The sequence below is a fragment of the Macaca mulatta genome, chromosome 9, assembly GCF_049350105.2.
Source record: "Macaca mulatta isolate MMU2019108-1 chromosome 9, T2T-MMU8v2.0, whole genome shotgun sequence".
In the NCBI taxonomy this organism is placed as follows: domain Eukaryota; kingdom Metazoa; phylum Chordata; class Mammalia; order Primates; family Cercopithecidae; genus Macaca; species Macaca mulatta.
The window spans coordinates 137,855,342-137,876,930 of NC_133414.1; the positions used below are offsets into that span (position 1 = coordinate 137,855,342).

Here is a 21,589-nt window from a genome sequence, read left to right on the forward strand (position 1 = left end):
TCCCTCAGCATCCAATACTTGTATCTAAAGTGGGGGACAGTTTGCTAAGACTGAGCCCTGAAACTGTGGGGTCTGGGTTAATTCTGGGCAATGTCAAAATTAAGTTGTAGGACACCGGCCGGGCGCGGTGGCTCAAGCCTGTAATCCCAGCACTTTGGGAGGCCGAGACGGGCGGATCACGAGGTTGGGAGATCGAGACCATCCTGGCTAACACGGTGAAACCCCGTCTCTACTAAAAAAATACAAAAAACTAGCCGGGCGAGGTGGCGGGCGCCTGTAGTCCCAGCTACTCGGGAGGCTGAGGCAGGACAATGGCGTGAACCCGGGAGGCGGAGCTTGCAGTGAGCTGAGATCCGGCCACTGCACTCCAGCCTGGGCGACAGAGCGAGACTCCGTCTCAAAAAAAAAAAAAAAAAAAGAAAGTTGTAGGACACCCAGCTCGTATCTGTAGCACTGGTCATTGGTATGAGAAAAAACCCCACCTATTTGGTATCCTGAGTGTTTTATAGGTAGAAACAGATATCTTAATAGCAGGCCCACCATACAAAAACTGTTTATACCTCTTCTGGTCACTTACTCTATCCTGCCTTATAATGGTTATTGATGTCTATGTTCCCCATCCTATCCCCACCTCCAGCCCCACCTAGGCTGGGAGCTTCCAGAAGACAGGAATGGAGTCAAACTCCTCTTCAGTCCCTATGCCCTGCAAAGGGCCTGGCACACAGGTGCTCCTGGGTAAACATCTGCCGAACCATATTGAACTGACTTGTTCTCCTGTGATGTGGGAAGGAATATGGGGGGTGGGGCAAGGGAGGTGTCAGTCAATGCGTCAATGCCTGAAAGCCCTGTCTGAGCCGATGAATGCACATCCAGTGAACTAAGGAGGGCACAGGCTCAGGATTGCCAAGTGGCTGAAACACTAAGACTAGAGCTTATTCATCTGAGTGGCCAGAAAAGGCCTGTAGCTCCTCTAAACTGGAGGCTCCTTAAGCCTCTGCCCACCAGAGTCAAGCACACTTAAGTCTTCACCCCTGCAGGAGCCCCAGTCACTCTAAATCAGAGTGGATGGAGGTGCTCGGCCAGCATCTCCTTGAGGGCAGGTCGGCATGGAACAGGTGCCAGTCAGGCCTCTGAATGTGATGGGCCATGGGATGAGCAGTGGCCTTGCTGTGCTGAGTGCGAATTCCAGCTTGCCACTTCATAGCTTGTGACCTTGGACAAGATCTGTGCCTTGGTCCCTCAAAAGTCTCTATAGCAGCACAGTCAGAAAGAAATTTGGTCGAGGATGGGAACGTTCTGTGTGGTCCAATTTGGTGCCATTGGCCACAGTGACAACTAAGCTTGTGAAATGTACCCAGTGTGACTGAAGAACTAAATTTTCAACTGTATTTAATTTCAATTAATTTACATTTACATTTAAATAGCCATTTGTGGCTAGTGGCTCCCATACTGGACAGTACAGCTTGCAGTGGAGATGATTCTGACTCCATGGGGTGATGGTGAAGATTAAATGACATCATGCAGGCCACGTGTCTACGTACCTGAGACACGCTGGGCACTCAATAAATGCTAGTCTTCAATGTTAACATAGAGCATACAGTGACACAAGAAAGGTGCAATGAAGTTATTTTTAAAAGAAATTGGAAAAGAGGAAAAAGAAGAATTGGAGAACTTGGGAAGCATCCACTGAGCCCGGCAGCATCTCTGCTGTTCCCTGACTGCTCACTCCGCCCCCAACCCAGACGACTCTGTCAGGGGCCTAATTGAGCTCCAGGGATCCTCAGACCACAGTGTAGAAAAAGATGCAGGACTTTCTCTAGAACAAGCTCCCAGTAACACATAGAAAAATATAAGCTAGAGAACCTTCGGGCAACAGCAATGACTTATGCATAAGACTTATAAGTAATGCCTTATAAGACATTAGTGTACAAGTTTGCACGTCAAGAAAGGCCAACATCACCTTTAGGATTTTTTTTTTAATAACACAAATACTTTGTTTTGCCGGAAACAGCACCATCTATCACTGTTTCAGAAGCCATAAAAAGACCTATTTAAGGTGTACTCTCTCCCGGCACCACTCATCCTGATATCACCACCCCAGGGCCAACCTTAGAGCAAACTCTCGGCTGTCAGCAGTTCATCTGACCCTGGCCTCGCAGCTCAGCAGACACTCAAGGAGTTTTAGAAAGGTGTCAGAAAACTCCAGCCTGGGGTCAAAGCCAAGCACACTGTGTGTGTATTTCCTCTGGCTGCTCTCATGCTTCTCTTGCAGGGATTAGTAGTTCTGACAGACCATTTGCCTGCAAAGCCTAAAATATCCTTAACCAATGAAGTCTGCCAGCTCATGATCTCTAGGAAAGCTGGGATTTCCTCCTCTTCAGCCATCTAAGACAAGATGATTCTACTTCGTCCTCTCATGGGGGTGTGTGATCTTACACCTACAGCAGGGAGGAGTCAAATGACAAGGGGGTAAGAGCTTGTGGTTGTACTGGACATGCAGGGAAGAGAGGGGAAGAGACATGCACCTTAGAGGTGGGGCTGCGCTACAAGCAGATGTTCAGCCTTCCCATCTCTCTTGCTCCGAGAATTTTTGCCTATCTTCTGAAGCCTAAAACTCCATAATTACTTTAAGACTAAGTCCCCATTTAAATGCAAACACCCCTAGAACAAGTGCCATTTGAAGTCCAAGTCCAAAGGCAGCCCAATGATGAGTCAGCTCTTTACCTGGGAGCAAGCTGGGGGAGGGAGTTCAGAGATGGAAGTAGCTCCTGAGAAGGGAAAGGACAGTCCTCTGGAAGGGGAGAGCACCCACTCACACCTCCTGCCTCTGCTCTCTTTGGAATCCCTCAGGTGACCTCTCCTCTGGTTTTATCTCCCAGATGTTTTATTTTGTGTTATGTTCTAGTCAAGTTCTTTGGTATGGAGGTAGAAGGAAGTGGGCTAAACCTCACACAAGTATAGACATACACAAATACAAATAGGCTATGGTCCCAGAGTGGGTTACACGCTGCTCACCGATCAATCTCACCACCAAGTATGCACTGAGAAAATATTCTTTTCCCTAGGTAGTGGCTGTGAGGACAACAAAAAATAAATGGGCTTCATTTGGAGTGATCTTTTTCTACTTACTGGAACAAATATATTCTGCAAGCTTTTCTGCATTTCCACAGGTTTCTCCTTCTGTATCCAGGCCAATTTTACTCACTGAAAAACAACAAAGAAATGTATTTCTTAACATGGTTATTGAAGTCCTTTTGTTCCAGCGTTATTTTTTAACGTGCAAATACACAGGTATGCAGTTTACAAATCACATAGAGGATGTCTTTTCTTGAAAGCCACTGAGGGAAGATGGCAAGTGTCTGTTCAGATGAGAAAGCATCAGGTCCTGGTACCTGCATCCCAGTTGTGTAGGTTAGGTAAGGGAAAGGACAGCCCTAACTACCTCCCCTGAGCCGCACATAACTCATCTACAAGAGGGGGAAACACCAACCATATGGAACTGTTTTAAGGACTGTGTCAGATAATAAGAGCAAACTGCTTGCCATCTAGGAGGAGCTCAACAAAGGCTGTTTTCTCTTCAGTCAGGAAGGAGATGATGGGCATTTGGTACTTTTTGCAGGAATCGGCATTACAGAGCCTTCGTTTTGTTGGGAGGATGTGGCCAGACCACATCCAGAAAGGCGTCATGGCTTGATACGGCCAAACTAAAATGGAAGGAGGGGGAGGAAAGGTTTCATAATAATCTGCTAACAGGGACCCACAGCACTACAAACACAAGTCGTTGAAGATGAGGGGCTATACCAGCACTTCTGTGAGACCCTATTCATGAACCAAGCAAGAAGCTAACAGACGCAGGCTCCCCCTGCCCTTTTCCAGACAGCAAACACTTGGCCACTCCACAAAGCCTGCTGATGAAGGGAGGCCCCAGGGGCTGGCTCAGTCAACACTGTTACCTGCTCACAGGAATGCCAAATGCCTCTGAGGAAGGAAGTGCTGTGGGCTTTCCACTTAGGAGTCACACAGAGGCTGGTTAGTAACAAATGGTACCTTTAATAAAAACACCAGCAGCTTTTAACTTATGGATCATTAAAAACATGCTGAATCAAAGAAAAATAAAGCCATAAACTCAGTTCAGGAACTAAGCCCTTGCTTATGCTACAGTGGCAACCCAGGCTGGACCTCCTCTCTGAGTTAAGAGCTAAATGCATTAAAAACAAAAGCAAACAAAAAAATCTGTAAAAACCCCACAGGAACTGAACTGAGACATAAGAACTTAGCAGTGACACTGGTAATCAATATTGACATAAATACGCATTTTTCCCAAGTAATGAAACAATAATAACCATAACCAGAACATTAACTCTCATACATAGCTTTGCTAATCACAAAGTAAGCACTTGCTCATTTGATCCTTACACCACAACCCTGTGAGCAAAACAATTACTACTGTAGTTGAGAGAGAAGGAAGCTATTAAGCAGTGGCCAGCTCTATTTGTGAGGGCAGACACTGGGGCAACCTGGTCCACCCCACAGTCCACAGAAGGCTCTCAAGAAATGTTTGGGGAATGCATATTTGGTTTAAGGTCTCAGTCCCTGCATGTGGCAAGACTGACTCTGCTTCAAGTCAGTACAACATTTCAATCAACACTCTGGCTGGGCAAGCCCATCTTAAGGGCTCTGCCCAAGTAAAAGCTGACAGTGAAACTTCAAATTGTTTCCAATTGTGTTAAATAAACCTGAGAGTATTTTTGACATTTGAGAGATTAAGACACTGACTGCCACAGTTAAAGGGACTATAAGAATGTACTACCAAGTTTGGCTAATTTTTGTTACTTTTGGTAGAGAAGAGATCTCACCATGTTGCCCAGGCTGGTACAAAGAGTCTTTCCAAGTTGTTAATTGCTAAACTATCTTCTGTGACATCACTGGTCTGGGTTTACAAGGTCAAGCAACAGTGGCTACTAAATGGCGCCCAGGTCCAACCTTGCAATCAGAAGGGAAAGTTGGGGCACCTGACCTTTGGGCAGCCAAATGGAAGGCTTTCCTATGATCTGGCTGGCTGAGTTGCAAGGTATCAACCCACAAGCCAGACATCTTTGCTTCTTCAATACAAATTAAAATGTTATTAAAATATGCACATATTATCGAACCAAATAGTGTTCTCAGATTTTATGTAGATCAAGTACAATAAGTCCTCACTTAATGTCAACTATACATCCTTGGAAATTGCCACTGTAAGTGAAACAACACACAGCAGGTCCTTGAATAACATCATTTCATTCAACATGTTTTCATTACAACATTGGTGAGGAAAAAAATTTGTTTCATTATACCTCCTTTCACTTGAAGTGGCAGTTTCCAAGAATCTATCAACAATGTTAAGTGAGGACTTACTGTATAACGTTACTAGCATGTACTTTTGAAAAAAATTTACTTTTAAATAAACAGAGACAGGGTTTCACTATGTTGCCCAGGCGGATCTTGAACTCCTAAGTTCAAGTGATCTGCCCGCCTCAGCCTCCCAAAGTGTTAGGATTACAGGTGTGAGCCACCACACCCAGCCAGCATGTACTATTTGCCATCTATTATTAATCATTAATTCGTGTAAAATTAGGTCAGGTTGCAACATTTATAAAAAAATACTGGCATCTTCTCTCACTGGATTTCCACAGCAAAACTCCTTGCTATTCACTGGAACCTTGTTTTCATTTCTATTTCAAGAAAATGTCTACTTTATCTTCTCTTTGCTTCAAATGTCCAACTTCCTTAACCTGATTCCCAGGCTCTAGGGAGCCAGGGGTGGCTCTTGACCAGAGGGCTTATGGGCAGTGTAAAGTGGCTCCTAATGACCCCTGTGATCCATGCCCCTGTGTCATCCCTCCACTTGAGTGTGGGCTGGACTTACTTGATTCAAGCAAAAAGAAATGCAGAAGAGGCCGGGCGCAGTGGCTCAAGCCTGTAATCCCAGCACTTTGGGAGGCCGAGACGGGCAGATCACGAGGTCAGGAGATCGAGACCATCCTGGCTAAACCCTGTCTCTACTAAAAAATACAAAAAATTAGCCGGGCGAGGTGGCGGGCGCCTGTAGTCCCAGCTACTTGGGAGGCTGAGGCAGGAGAATGGCGTGAACCCGGGAGGCGGAGCTTGCAGTGAGCCGAGATCGCGCCACTGCACTCCAGCCTGGGGCACAGAGCAAGACTCCGTCTCAAAAAAAAAAAAAAAAAAAAAAAAAAGAAATGCAGAAGAGATGGATGCCACTTCCAAGATTAGGTTATAAAAAGACTGTGGCTTCAGTGGTAGGTGCTCTCTTTCGCTCTCTCTTGGATTGCCTTGTGACAGGGGAAGCCAGCTGCCATGTCTTAGGTAGCCCTCTCGAGACGCCCATGTGAATGAGCTGGGAAGCAGATCTTCTGAGGCCCACTTACAGCTATGTGAGTGATTTTGGAAGCAGACCCTCCCCTCCCAAGTCAAGCCTCAAGTTGTCTGTAGCCCTGATCACCAGCTTGACTATGGCCTGGTTACAGAGAACCCCACTAAATCATGCCCAGATTCTGGCCCACAGAAACATTGAGATGATAAATGCTTGTTTCTAGCTAGTAAGTTTTGGGGGTAATTTGGGGGTAATTTGTTACACAGCAAAGATGACTAATACATTGGGCCTGGTCTCCTCCCAGCTATTGGTGCTCAACTTCTGATAACTCTCCAGGTTCCTGCTGAGATTCTAGTTGAACAGAAACCTCAGAGTTCAAGCAATGCCTCCTCCCTGTACCCTACTCAAAAGAGCTCCTTTGTACATTATTATGTCTGAAAAGGTGAGCTAAAATAGAATGTTCAAAGTTGGGTGATTGACTTTCATGTTAAGGAAAAATGTGGTTTCCTTTCAAAGACATTTTTAAAAGTTACAAAATTTCTAATTTCCTCTCTCCTTTGATAATATGTTCCCTGCAATTACAACATGTCCTTTTCCTTCACAAGTGAATAAACAGAGACCAGACTGAGTCCAGTGAGTGCCTGAGACCAAGGCCCTGCTGTTTGTGTTGCACTTGATATGGTCCTCTCTCAGCCACTCTAAGTCTCAAGACATAGATGCTCATCATTGTATCTCATAGTCTTTTTTCTTGTTTTCTTCTCATATGACAGGACAGTGACAGCAAAATGCATAGTGATGCTACTGAAATCAAACTGAAGGGCATGTGATGCTCAAAATGTTTGCTTATCCGTGAATGTGTGAAAGTTTGGAAAGTGTACAAATATACTGTATATTTGACAGTTGAGTTTTTGGTAACAAATATAGAGAATGAAAGAAACTGTCTATTTTCTTTCCTCTCCTCATTCAGGAAAAAATGATAAAAGAAAGTAACAAGCAAATTCTTAACTTATTTTTGGGGGGAGATGTGCGGGAGGGAAGACGGTTTCCTTGGCAACCAAGCCACTGATTCCCTTTCCCTGGCTGATCTGCTGAGCTTATAGTAAAAGTCATGCTGCTCAGAAGATCTAGGAATAATCTTTTAATTAGCTTAGCAACTCCCAACTGGTTTCTTCCCCAACTTCATTTTGTTCTCTGGAAAATGTGCTTTTAACTGTTAAACAATTTTCACTCATTTACACACTTCTCTAATATTTTCAAATTCACTGGACAAATTGAACTTTCTGAAACAAAGTTGCAGGCTAATTTATGACAATTGCTAAGCATTGTTTTAAGTATATAAAATGTTTAATGTTAATTTTTAATGATTACTATTTACATTTTATGCTTTAAAAAGAATAAACTCAAGACTGGAAAAATGCACAAAATATTAAGAAAAGTATAAAAACCAATGATAATATCACTATCTGGAGATTTAGGCTTTTAAAAAAGTTATAGTAAAAATATAACATAAAATTTGCCATTTTAACCACTTAAGTGCATAATTCAGTGGCATTATGTACATTCACAATGGAATTAGTCAGCCAATGGGTACAAACATTTTTTTTTTTCCAAGACGGAGTCTGGCTCTGTTGCCCAGGCTGGAGTGCAGTGGCGTGATCTCAGCTCACCACAAGCTCCGCCTCCCGGGTTCACGCCATTGTCCTGCCTCAGCCTAACAAGTAGCTGGGACTACAGGCATCCGCCACCATGCCCGGCTAATTTTTTTGAATTTTTTTTTAGTAGAGACAGGGTTTCACCGTGTTAGCCAGGATGGTCTCGATCTCCTGACCTCATGATCTGCCCGCCTCGGCCTCCCAAAGTGGGTACAAACATTTTAATAAAGCTTTTGATACATACTGACCAAGTGGTTCTCAAAAGATGTAAACCAATTTTTAATGCCATTTGGAAATGATTGAATATATTTGTTTCATTGCATTCTTATCAATATAATTATCAATTAAATATATTTAATTAATTTTTGCAAATTTAATAAGCAAAAAATAATATTTTTAAACTGAGTTAAAGTGTTTTTTAAAACTGAAAAGGCTAAGCCATTTTTTGTTGTTTTATTTTTACCTTGACTCCTTACCTAAAGAAGCAGTAGCATTTCCAACCACATACACTGACTTGGCATTCCATTTTTCTTTCAGAGACCTTTCCCAGACTGTAAAACATGAAATTATATGTGAATTGTTAATACCTAAGTGGCCATTTGGACTATTGCCCAAGGCTGCTTGTTGACCCTAAGAAACTGTGAGCAAAGCAAACTATTAGTAACCAAATGTGAAGAAGAGCATCTCAAACTAAAATTTCATTTTCACTTTGTTCATGTTTTATAGGCAATTTTTAAAAAATTGCTTTCATAAATGTTTTAGTATTCCTTGCTTGAAATATTAGCTTATTTCCACAGTTGGTACTAGAAGAATTTTAATGGGAACCAGGAAATCAACATAACTTGAATAATTAAATTTGCATAGTGAAATTAAACACATTTAAATCTAGACCTTTAAAGAAAAAGACACTGGTCATTTAAAAAAAGCAACTTAAATGTCTTACAAAGAAATCCAATTGGTTTATTTGGGACATAAATCTGAAAGCAGTCAGCAAACTGTAATCTCAGAGGAGACGGTTCATTTATCCATCACACCAAAGTAAAAATAATAAATTTCAGATCAATTAACAAACACAATTTGATACAGAATATTATCATTTTATGATCAAACAAAATCTTTAAATATAGATTAAAGAAATACAAAGCGAAAATGGATTGTATAAATATATCATACAGCTACTGGGCATTCATTACATTTTTAGAAAACAGAGAAATAATAGTTCTTCCTTTCTAAACTCTGGTCATGAGCATAACCTTCCCTTAAATTCAAGAGCATTATTCCTCTACCCTTTACATCAAGGGAAATTCCCTTTGAAATAGTAACCAAAGATTGAGTTCCACTTTGCTTCCTACCCCACAAATATCAATAGTACTTATTCAAAACTTATCCATAGCATGTAAACAAACCACTTTCCAAGCCTCAGAGCAGAACAACTGGAGTGAGCACTGGGTGGAGTCGGAAAGCCTGCCACGGAGCCGGCTCTGTCCCTTCACGTGTGTGTCTCGGGTGTCAGTTAACGCACCTTGTCTGTTTCTTCATCAAGGTGACTGGGATTAATTATACTCCTACTGCTTATTCCATATGGTTGTTATGAGAATCAAAATAAGAAAATATATGGGAAAATGCATTTTAAACTTCATTATAAAGCACCAGAAAGAGTTATAGTGACCTTTCTAGGGTTTTCCTCTTTTTCATTATCTTCATCCTCAAAACATATACAAAAGGGAAAAATACAACTGCAAGAAAAAGTACCAGAGCACCACTGGGAAAGAGTACGCATGCTTCCCCATCTGCAGTATAATCTAGAGTATAACAGGACGATCTCGGCTCACACAGCCTCTGCCTTTTGAGTTCAAGTGGTTCTTATGCCTCAGCCTCCTGAGTAGCTGGGACTACAGGCATGTGCCGCCACACCCAGCTAATTTTTGTATTTTTTGGAAGAGATGGGGTTTCGCCATGTTGACCAGGCTGGTCTGGGACTCCTGACCTCAAGTGATCTGCTCACCTTGGCCTCCCAAAGTGCTGGGATTACAGGATAAGCCACTGCGCCCGGCTGGCTCTGAGTTTCTTAGGTTCTCAGACTTTCTTTTCAACAGCAGGTGAACGTGTGTATGAAACCACCAAGAAGGTGGGAGGTTTAGGCTACAACGAAGCCTAGTTAAATGTGGAGACAGAATAACCAGAACTCACCACCGTCACTTACTCCATACCATCACTTACTCCATGCCCACTCTGCTCCAGATAATGTCCTGGATGCTTCCCTTCGGGACTCAGACTCTGCAGCTTGAATCCTGCACTTGTGCTTTATGCATTGTGGGGGCCTGGAAAGTCCCATACCCTTTGTTCTTCAGGCTCCTCATCTGACAAGTGAAAATACTAAGCATATCTATCTCACAGGAAGAAGTATTCAGGACAGCGTCTCGCACAGAGTGAGCATTCAGTAAGTTCTACCTAACTAATAGTCTACTACTAGTAGATAATCCCATTACTATTAGTAATAATCCCATGGTGAGAGGCCAAGGAACTCATTAATGTCCAAATGGCTGCATAAACGCAGGCCTAACTCACTCCAAAGCCCTTGCACAACCACTCTGCCCGCTGCCTCCACCCATCAGTGTAACTGTGGAGGTGGGTGGCCCGAGTGTGAAGCCTGGCTGTGCACTGACTTGTTCTGTGCTTACTGTCCCAGCCTCAGTTTTCTCAATGGCAACGTAAGACATAAGATCATAGCAATGTGTGCCTCTGGATTGTTATCTAGGATTAAGTGGGGTAATGAACATGAAGTATTCATTATACAGGGTCTGACATACAACAGGCACTCCATAAATGTTAGCTGGGAAGCTATTCAATTGCATTTATTAACAAGGTGTTTGCTCAGGCTGAAACCCAGGGTTCTGCCAATGGGCACTGCCATTTTCATACTGTTCTGATAGTGAGAGAAGGAGGTGGGAAGACAAGTCAAAGAGATGACTGGGTCACTAAGTGCCTGACATGGTGGCCCCGACCATTTTCTCATAGTTACATTTTTTTCATCATCTCTCTTTCAGGAATGTAGTATTTATCCTATTTTCAGAGGAAGAAACTGGTGCCTGGTACCTTCTAAGGGGATATATCAGTCCTTAGGAGGTGAACAACGAACAGGCAGGGGAAAGTCCCCCTCAGGGTCATCTGTCTGGGAGTTTAGGAGACAGCCCTGTCTCCTATTTCCCAAGGCAGAGTCTGTGACCTGATACCACTAAGCACTCATTTCTCTTAGAAGTGCAGGTGCTTCTGGAATTTAGTCTCCCACTAGGAGAAATAAGAGTAAATAAATGTCCAGTGGAATCCACAGCAGACCCACCCTCACCTTCAGTTTTATTGTTTTTCTCCAAACATAACTGTGCCGCTTCCACTGCTCTGGGGCTGGTAAAAATGAGTCCCCCGTAATCTTCAGGATGAGAAAGCTGCACACCAAAAAGCAATAAAGGCATTTTATACAATGGCTACGTTCAACATCTTCCAAGGAGCTATGACTCAGAATTCCAAATGCTTCACAACAGTAGTAGGTAAACTAATTCCTTCCACCAATCTCCCCAACACTTACTGAGTGCTTACTATGTGCCTGGAACTATTTACTCTAGGACTTTTAGGATACACAGGTGAATTTTTTATTCCCAGTATTTCCCCCAGGAAGCTCCCAGTCTAGGGCAGAGACAAGTGCAACACAGGATGATAAATGCACTGCAGCACAGAGGGAAGCCTGACGCAGCCTGGGATTAGAGTAGGGTGCAGGTAGTGGGCGAAGACTTGACCCGAATCTGTAACAAAAACGGGAATATTCAGGGGGTGATATCAGTGCTGAAGCCCTGATTTTCAAAGAGGATAATGGTGATATCATCTACGAACGTTTACTCTGAGCCATGCACTGGGCTGCTGTGTACATCTGACTTCACTGAAGCTGTGGGCACTGAACTTTCACTCTGAAGCATTTGGAAGGCTTTACTGGACTTGTCTCCTGAAATTTTTATCACTCCTCACTGCAAGCAGAACTGAAGTTGTGGGCAGATATCCTGGGTTTGAGTCCCAGCCCTGTCTCTTACTTGCTAGAGGTCTTAGCTGAGTTGCCTAATTTGGGACCCCAATCTCTAAAATGGGAGAATAACACCTCCCTGGCCTGCTGTGCAGAAGCTGGGGGTGAGAGGTAGATTAAATGAGAGGATGAGTGAAAGGGTTCTAGGACTGCTGAGGGCAATGCAGGTTTGCTGCTCTCACCATGACCTGCTCTCCTGGCCCCAGCCTCTGAGTCTGGGTGGCTTTCTGGAGGGGCTGACAGAGGCTCACTCACAGCCTCCCAACAGCAGCAGCCTCCTGGAGCCAGGTGAAGTTATGCTGCCTTGTTTTAAAGTTTGGGAATAAAATAAGGAGATAGTAAGGGCCCAGCGCGGTGGCTCAAGCCTGTAATCCCAGCACTTTGGGAGGCCGAGACGGGAGGATCACGAGGTCAGGAGATGGATACTATCCTGGCTAACATGGTGAAACCCCGTCTCTACTAAAAAATACAAAAAACTAGCCGGGCGAGGTGGCAGGCGCTTGTAGTCCCAGCTACTCGGGAGGCTGAGGCAGGAGAATGGCGTGAACCTGGGAGGCAGAGCTTGCAGTGAGCCGAGATCGGACCACTGTTCTCCAGCCTGGGTGACAGTGAGACTCCGTCTCAAAAAAAAAAAAAAAAAAAAAATAAGGAGACAGTAAAACAGTCCCTCTCTGGCTTTAGCTGGCAAGGGAAAAATCAAACACTAACATTGTGCCTAGTCACAACAGCACTTACCTTCTCAGAGAAACTGGGAAGAGACAAAAATTCAAATGATAAAACAGGGATCAGAGTGGCTTCAAGTCCATATAATCCTAATTCCTGCAAATGAAAGAATATAGTTCTGGATTGGCCAGGGCTGTTTTTAAAATAAAGAAATATTAACAATTTATTCTGCATCAGTTCCTCTGAGGTTCTGCAGACCCCACCCTTGCCCGCTCCAGGCCCCCTGACTCAGTAGAAAGGACACTGTGGGATAAGGAGTCTCAGGCCACTTACCCTGATATACGGATCCTGGCCACAGTCGTCTTCCTTAGCATCCTTCAGTAAAAGAACCTTCATTATTGCCTGGCAGTCCTTGTAGGGTGCTGTGACAGAGCAAGGAAACATCTTAACATCTCAAAGACTCTTCCTAAGCGATTTCTGATGGGAAGGTACACAAGAAGAAGGCAATCAAACGCTTGTTGAAGAGATCCATCCCTCCTACACCATGACTTAGCACTAATGGGCTTGTTCTTTCTGAAGACCCCTGTCACTGATAAGGCCAAGAAAGAGCATGTTAGCAGTTGATATCACTTGGAAAAACAGATGAAAGCCATTAGTGAAAGCCAAGTGTCCTATGCCAAACATTTATGGTTCGGGGAAGAGAACTGATGCAAATTTAGGGTTGTATCAAGACAAACAGATAAATGGATATCTTACATTTTAAGGAGATAAACAGCTTTTCCATTTCAAGATAAATATGCTAAGTACCTCAAAAGCACTTTAGGAAATAATTATATTGACTCTTCTACTTATTAAATGATGTTTTCTAAACGTTGTCAAGTATCATAAGAGTCTAACAACCTGGAAAACGATTTGTTGATATCAAAAGCCTTATATACCTCATCCTCTTTCTTCCTGTAATTTCACTTCTAAGAATACTAAAGCAATACTCATAAATGTGTCCAATGATTAACATAAAGATGCTCACACTAGAATTCTTTAGAATTACAAATAACTGGAAAGAATGTAAAGATCCAATGATGAGAATGGTTAAATGAATCATGTTACAGATCTATGAAATCATTAAAATATTCACAAATAATTGCATGAATTATTTAATCACAAAACAACGTTAAGAAAAAAGCAAGATTCAGAATTACATAAATAGTATGATTTTATAGATTTCATACATACATGAAAGGATATGCACCAAAATATTATTTCTGAGTGGTAGGTTAAAATGATTATTTTCTTCTTTACCTCTTCCAGTATTATACAATTTTTTTTTAACTATGGAAACTATATTCCTCTTGTATTGGGGTCAGGGTGGAGCACATTATAATCATCCCAAAGGCTGGCCAGGCACGGTGGCTTATGCCTGTAATTCCAGCACTTTGGGACGCTGAGGTGGGCAGATCGCTTGAGCCCAGCCTGGGCACTATGGTGAGACCCTATCTCTGCCAAAAATTAAAAAATTAGCCGGGCCTGGTGGCATGTACCTACAGTTCCAGCTCCTTGGGAGGATCACTTGAGCCTAGGAGGAGGAAGTTGCAGTGAGCCGTGATCCTACCACTGCAGTCCAGCCTGGGCAACAGAGTGAAAGCCTGTCTCTAAACCAACCAACCAACCAACCAACCAACCGACCAACCAACCAACCAACCAATAAATGCTGCTGAGAAACTGCAGAATAAATCTGCTTGAGATGTAGATTATCATTCCATAAATGGCATCAGACCCACCAGTTACTTAATAAATATGACACAGTGGTTGCTAAGAGTCAACAGACTACATTGCTTGAAGCAGAAATGTGCCAATTCTGGGTGCCATCACTTATAAATTACTACTGAATATATTTCTGGAGTATTTTATTATTTATGGAACATTTTTGGAAAATTGGCTCAAAATTAACTGCTTTGTATCTAAGCACCAAACCTGGTGAACAAATATAATTATGAAATCAACTTCTAATATTGCTGTTATCAAGGTGTTAGCTAGAGAGACAGGGGATTTGGAGGAATGGGCAGTATGGTTCCTGCCACTTCCTGAAGTTACTTAAAATGTGTCTCACACAGAAATTAGGAGCCTACCCTTCTGCAATGGTCACTTTTGTGTCACCTTGACAAGATTCTAGTGCTCAGTTTTTCCAAACACTACTCTAGGTGTTGCTATGAAGGCATTTTGGAGATAAGATACATCAACTGGCTTTAAGTAAGGGAGATTATCCTAGATAACCCAGGTAGGCCTGATTCAATCAGTCCAAAGGCATTAAGAACAGACCTGAGGAAGAGATTCCAGCCTGTGCGACTCCCTACCGCCCTTCCTGCAGGCCTGCCCTCCTTGTTGGCTTGCACTGTGGATTCAGACTTCCCAGCACCCACAGTTGCACAGGCCAGTTCCTTGGAATCATACACATCTCTTACTGGTTCTTGTTCTTTGATTGAACTCTAATACGCCTTCTAATTTGGCAGCTCCAGGAATCCGTACATCACTGAATGGCAGGTAAAACTTGGCATTTTTGTCTAAGGCATAAATCCTTTTGTGGCACAGAAAGCAAGCAATTAGTGTGGGGATTAAAACGCAGATGCATAATGCTTGGAAGCAGGCAATCCTGTGGCCACAGGGCTCTCCTCAGCCCCACACCTTGTTCCGTGATGGATCTAGCCTCTGAGATACAGATCCCACATCATCCCCACATTTTCAAAGAATGTTCTTGTAATGCTTTCAAATACCAGAAGCCAGCCTCTCACAAGTGTTTCTAAATAGTTCTCAGGCAGTGACGCCAAATCCCAAGCCTGGAATCCCCCTCAGGAAAATTAGATCTGCATTATTTACCGGGGCTGTGTGTATTCATTTCAGAACTAGTAAGTGCTATGAGGTGATCTGGTAGAGTGACTGGGGTGCTGATAATTAGTTACCTGTCCAGGGAGACCTCTGGGGAGCTGACATTTGAGTCATTTTGGCATGTATGATCTGAATGACAGCAGCAGTGCGGAGAAAATATTCAAGTATCTGAAAGGGGCCTGGGTATCCCCAGGAGAGAAGGGTAGGTGTGGCTCAAGTGTAATGGACAAGGTAAGCTTTGGATTTCATGAGAAAAGGGACCCCATGAAATGGTTTAAGACAGGATTGACAGTAATGGGATCTACACTTTAGAAACACCACCGACTTCTGGGGCAAGGAAGGACAGGGACCCCATGGGTCATAGTAAATTAGTCGAAAGGCATCGGTGACTGAATCAGAGTTGTGGCAGGGGTGCTGGCTTTAGCAAAGGCAAGGTCAAGAGGTGACTGGATCAAGGCTTCATATTGCAGAGTTATCAGGATTTGCCGATGTAATTCTAGGCAAAACTATCTGTCTATAGCCTAGTTTGAAATGGCTGGGACCAGCCTGAAAAGAAGTGTCTTGCTTCTTTGAATCCTACCTGAACTTTTTTTGGTTTGTCCAGTTTAATCCTATCAGTAAATCACATCTTTCTAGAACAGTAACTGTACTAGGCACTAGGCATGTGATATGATCCCTACATCATTATATTTATAGGAAGGTCAAATACATACTTTATAAATCAGTAAAAACATAGTAATAATGCAGTAAGTCTTATGAAAGAATATTCAAGATTCATAACTGGTACATCTTATTGGGACTGGGAGGTGTGGTATAGATTGGCAGTTGCCCCTAAACATCTACGCTTCCCTTCTCCTCATAGAAATGGTACCGCTCATTAACCGGGCAATGGTTGCTGAAAATAGCAATGTGTAGTTAGATGTCAAGAGGTGACTAGGTTCTAGCCAACAGGATGCAAGATGAAGTGATGTGCAAAACTTGTGAGTCCTGCACTTAGAAGAAATGCTGGTCCCTCCCCTCCCCGTTTCTGGCTGGAATGTGGATGGGGTGGCCAGCTCCTTCATACTCGCAGAGGACAACCTAGGGATGATGGAACAAGACAGAAGGAGCACAGACCCCTTTGTATGAGAGTTACCACTCCAGCTAGGACTTTTGCATCAGAGAAAAGCCAAGTCCTATCCTGTTTTAGCCATTGTTCATTTGGATCTCTGCTGGAGTGGCCGAATCTATATCTACTTAACACAAAGGAAAGAGGCTTCCTTGTGGAAGTGTACCTGAAGCCCGAGCAGGGGCTGGTGCACTGCACATGCTGAGGTCGCTTCACCTGAGAAACGATAAGTCCCAGTGGCTGGAGAGCACAGGGCAGAGTGGTGAGGGATGGCAGCAAGGCAGGCAGGGCCAAGTCTGCTGGGTCTTGTTGGGTCATATTAGGGAATGTGGATTGTATCTTAATAGCAACAGGAAGCTTCTTGTTCACAGATTTTTTTTTTTTTTTTTTTTTTAGAGATAGGGTTTTACCATGTTGTCCAAGCTAGTCTCGAATTCCTGAGCTCAGGCGATCTATCTGCCTCAGGACCCCAAAATGCTGGGATTACAGGCGTGAGCCACCATGCCCAACCTTATAGATGTATTTCTCCTCTCTTTTCCTCATTTCTGCTTGCCCTTTTACCTTCTCCCTTCTCTAAGGTGATAATGTAAGGAAGGAAGTATGGTGTCATAGAATAAGCACAGGACTAAGGGCCAAGGGACCTGGCCTCTGGTCCCAGCTTTATGACTTACCCATGGTGTGATCTTGTTTTTTCCCACATTAAATGGGAATAACCTCTGCCCTACCAAGCCTGAAGGTGGTTGAGTGACTCAAAGAAGGTAAGAACAGCGAACAGATTTATTGAGCACTTACTGCCTCCCAGGCACTATTCTAAGAGCTTCACATGCATTAAGTCTACGAGGCTTAGAAGGAAGCTGAGGCGTACAGAGGATGACACTCATCTGAAGTCTCAGAGCTGCTAGGTGGCAAAGCTGGGATTCACACCCAATCAGTTTGGCTCCAAAGTCTGCTCTTAACCCCCTACGCTATATTATGCCTCACATACACTTTGAATATGAAAATGTTTGGGAAAAATAGAGGTAAAAAATATAAAGGATCACTGTAGTACAAAGTGCTTAGTTTAGTTATGCAAACACCCCAAAGCAAAATCCATCTACCCATTGTAAACAGAGAAAATATTTCTCCTGGGTTCTAATCTGTGGTTCTCTTAGGTAATAAAATCAATGCTGGCATGAAGTTTAGGTTCTGGATAATAAAGAGGTTTCCTAAGATGTGTTGCAAATAAAAATCCAACTACTACCCTTATCCTTTCTCTTCTTTTTTAATCCTATATACAATCATTCCCAATGAAAGCATTTCTAATGTAAAATTAGGCCGGGCACAGTGGTTCATGCCTTTGAAAGTAATCTCAGCACTTTGGCAGGCTAAGGCAGGAGGATCGCTTGAGAGCAGGAGTCTAAGACCAGCCTGGACAACATAGCGAGACCCCCATCTCTACAAAAAATTTTAAAAATTGTTAACAAGGAGCCAGGCAGAGTGACACATCCCTGTAGTCCTAACTACTCAGGAGGCTGAGATGGGAGAATCACTTGAGCCCAGAAGCTCAAGGTTGCCGTGAGCTATAATCATGCCACTGCACTCCAGCCTGGGTGACGGAGATACATCCCGTCTCTAAAATAATAATAATGCAAAATTAAAAGGAACTGTTGTTGATTATTCTTTGCTGTGCTAGAGTCACATATTATCAGGCTGATTGGGAAAGAAATCAATTGAGAAGCATGCACAGACAGGTTAACACATCGCCACTTTGGGCTTTAGGAAGAGGCTTGGTGGCGTAGAAAGTGTTTACAGAAGGGGGCCAGGGCCTGGGTTCCGGTCTAGGTCACTCTTGCTTCAGTCTCAGTTTCAGATTTCTGTATGTCTGAAAGGGGCTGTGAGCCTCTCCATTGTTGGCTTTTTTGAGGGACTTTCTTTCCTGTAGCAGATGCTCAGTAAGTATTTGTTCACCCTGTGGGAAAACAACAATTTCAAATTTATCCAGCATCTTTGAAACAGGGAGAATGATTACTTTTCATTAAAGAAAAACGGGACACTTGTCCCTCAAGTTGCTGCTTAGGTCTCTCCCAAGTGTACTCTACTTTCTTTCCTGTTCTAGTGTTTCTGTGTTTTTTTGAGATGGAGTCTTGCTCTGTCACCCAGGCTGGAGTGCAGTGGTGTGATCTCGGCTCACTGAAACCTCTGCCTCCTGGGTTCAAGCAATTCTCTTGCCTCAGCCTCCTGAGTAGCTGGGACTACAGGCATGTGCCACCATGCCCAGCTAATTTTTGTAATTTTAGTAGAGATGGGGTTTCAGCATGTTGGCCAGGATGGTCTCCATCTCTTGACCTCGTGATCCGCCTGCCTCGGCTTCCCAAAGTACTGGGATTACAGGCGTGAGCCACTGCATCCAGCCTAAAGTTTTTAAAAATAAACTTCCACTCCTGCTCTGAAGTTTGCCTCAGTCACTTTTTTAGCCTTATGCCCCCCAGTTGAATTTTCTTCTGAGGAGACAAGAACTGAGGTTGCTGCACATGCCTACAGATTTGCTACTGGTAACATATTTGGTGCCACATGACTCAGATGGTAAGAGATCTCTATGCCTCGCTTTCTTCTGCTGGAGGCATCTGATCCCTGTGCAGTTTTTCTTCTCCTCCCTCTCTCCTGCTTGCTAACCAACCCCCAGAACAATTCCTCTTGGCCATTCTTGACTGTGCTCTCTGCCAGCTGATTTCTTAGCTCACTCTGGTGGGTGGCTCATGGGAGTGGGAAGGACCTTAGGGTCTGTATCAAGCAGATCAGAGGCACTATATGGCCCTCCTTCATAGGAGGCTTGTGAGACTGGTGAGGCTAGGGCCTAAAAACCGTGGAATGTCTGGGGTTTCCTCTGCCTTTTTTCCAATGAAAATAACAAAACCTCTTATTTCCCATTGAGGGGGAAAAAGGCGGGAGAAGCCCCGGCAGGACTGAAGCTGCTCCTGAAGCTTCCAAGATGAGATTCACCTTGGGACTGGTAAAAAGAGGGCTCGACCTAACTCTAGATTTACAGTCTAATGCTTGCTCTGCCATTTTACCCTCATATTTATGTTCATCAATCACGGATGAAAAAGAAAAAAAAAAAAAACTGACTGGAATAAGGGCACTTTACTGGTAAGAAAGAACCAAATCTCAAACCCATACTATGTTATGGTGTTCTGAGTATCAGCAATAACAACAGCCACCCTTTCATTGAGCATTTACTCATGTTAATTACTGGGTGTATTAATCAGAGTCCTTCAGAGAAACAGAACCAATGGCATATATTTATATCTAGAAAGGTATTTTTTATAAGGTGTCAGCTCATGCAGTTATGGAGGCTGAGAAGTCCCACGATCTGCTGTCTGCAAGCTGGAGACTTGTAAGCAGGAAGGCTGGTGGTGTAGCCTGAAGGCCTGAGAGCCAAGGGTGTAGGTTCCAGCCTGAGTCTGAAGGCCTCAGCACCAGCAGCACCAAGGGCAGAAGATATCCCAGATTAAGCAGTCAAGCGGAGACAGGATGCATTCTTCCTTTCCTGACTTTTTGTTCTATTTAGGCCCTCAACAGACCGGATGCTGCCCACCCACTTTGGGGAGGGCAATGCACTTTACTCAGTCTATCCATTCAAATGCTCCTCTTCTTACAACATCTTCACAGACACACCAAGAAATAATGTTTAACCAGATATCTGGGCATCCATGATCCAGGCAAGATGACACATAAAAGTAACTATCACACTGGGCTAAGCATTTTATATGCAAGATTGCAATCCTCACTTAAACCTGCAATGTAGGTGATATTAGCCTTCTTTGCAGGAGGTGAAACCAAGTCCCTGAGAGGTCTGAGTAACTTGTCCCAGGTCACACAGCACAGTAAGTGGCAGAGAGGGAATTTGGATCCTGGTCTGAAGCCCATGCTCAGTCTCCTAACCACTTGCTATCATCCCTCTGCCTCATTAAGATAAATTCTGAGCTAAAGATGAACACTGAACGAGTGGTAAGCAATCTAGTACCTGCTGAGTTCAGCTCCCCGGAGTCTCAGTACTGTATTTACTTTCACATTCACTATTCTTAAGTCACACTCTGACCATGAGCTCAACTTTGGGAACTAATCTGAGGGCATAAAGTAAGGTTTTTTCCCCTACTTGTCTTACAAAAGTGATCCATGTTTACTGTGAAAGATTTGCAAACTACAGAAAAGTATAGTTCCTCAAACAATTAAACACAGAATTACCATATGATCTAGCAATTCCACTCCTACATATACACCCCAAAGAACTGAAAGCAGGGACTCCGACAGGTATCTGATACTCATGTTTATAGCAACATTGTTTACAATAGCTAAAATGTAGAAGTAACCAAAGTGTTTACTGGCAGATAAGTGGATAAACAAAATGTGGTCTCTACATGCAATGGAAGATTATTCAGCCTTAACAAGGAAGGAAATCCTAATGCATGCTACAGCATGGGATTAACTTTGAAGACATCATGCTACATGAAATAGTCACAAAAGGAAGAATACTGTATTACCCCACTTACATGAGGCTTCTAGAATAGTCAAATTAATAAAGATGGAAAGTAGAAATGTCATGGAGGGAGAAGAAGGGAGTTGTTTAATCGGTACAGAGTTTCAATTTTGCAAGATGAAGAGTTCTGTCAATGGATGGTGGTGGTGATGGTTACACAATGTGAATGCACTTAATGCCACTGAACTGAATATCTAAAAATAGGATGGTAAAATGTATGTTATGTCTCTTTTACCACCATTAAAAAAGGATAAATAAACAGGAAAAAAAAATGGCCATGATATTTCAGTGCAACTCTATTGATATGTTCACATGGTCTTTCTGAGTCTTT

General features: G+C 43.2%; 1 protein-coding gene across 43 annotated transcripts in view; it reads right to left on the reverse strand.

The window, feature by feature from the left end:
- The window catches only part of UROS (uroporphyrinogen III synthase), a 51,536-nt gene that overhangs the window by 28,365 nt on the left and 1,582 nt on the right, over window positions 1–21,589 (reverse strand). For 19 of the 43 annotated variants that reach the window (XR_013397670.1, XR_013397671.1, XR_013397672.1 and 16 more), the window contains exons 2-6: window positions 13,088–13,231; window positions 12,827–12,910; window positions 11,369–11,465; window positions 8,499–8,573; window positions 3,130–3,204 (exon numbers count right to left, since the gene is read on the reverse strand). Coding sequence is in view for 34 of the 43 variants with exons in the window: in XM_077944957.1 (XP_077801083.1) it covers window positions 3,130–3,204; window positions 8,499–8,573; window positions 11,369–11,465; window positions 12,827–12,910; window positions 13,088–13,198 (442 nt within the window). In the remaining 9 variants the exon portion in view is untranslated. 43 annotated transcript variants of the gene reach the window in all.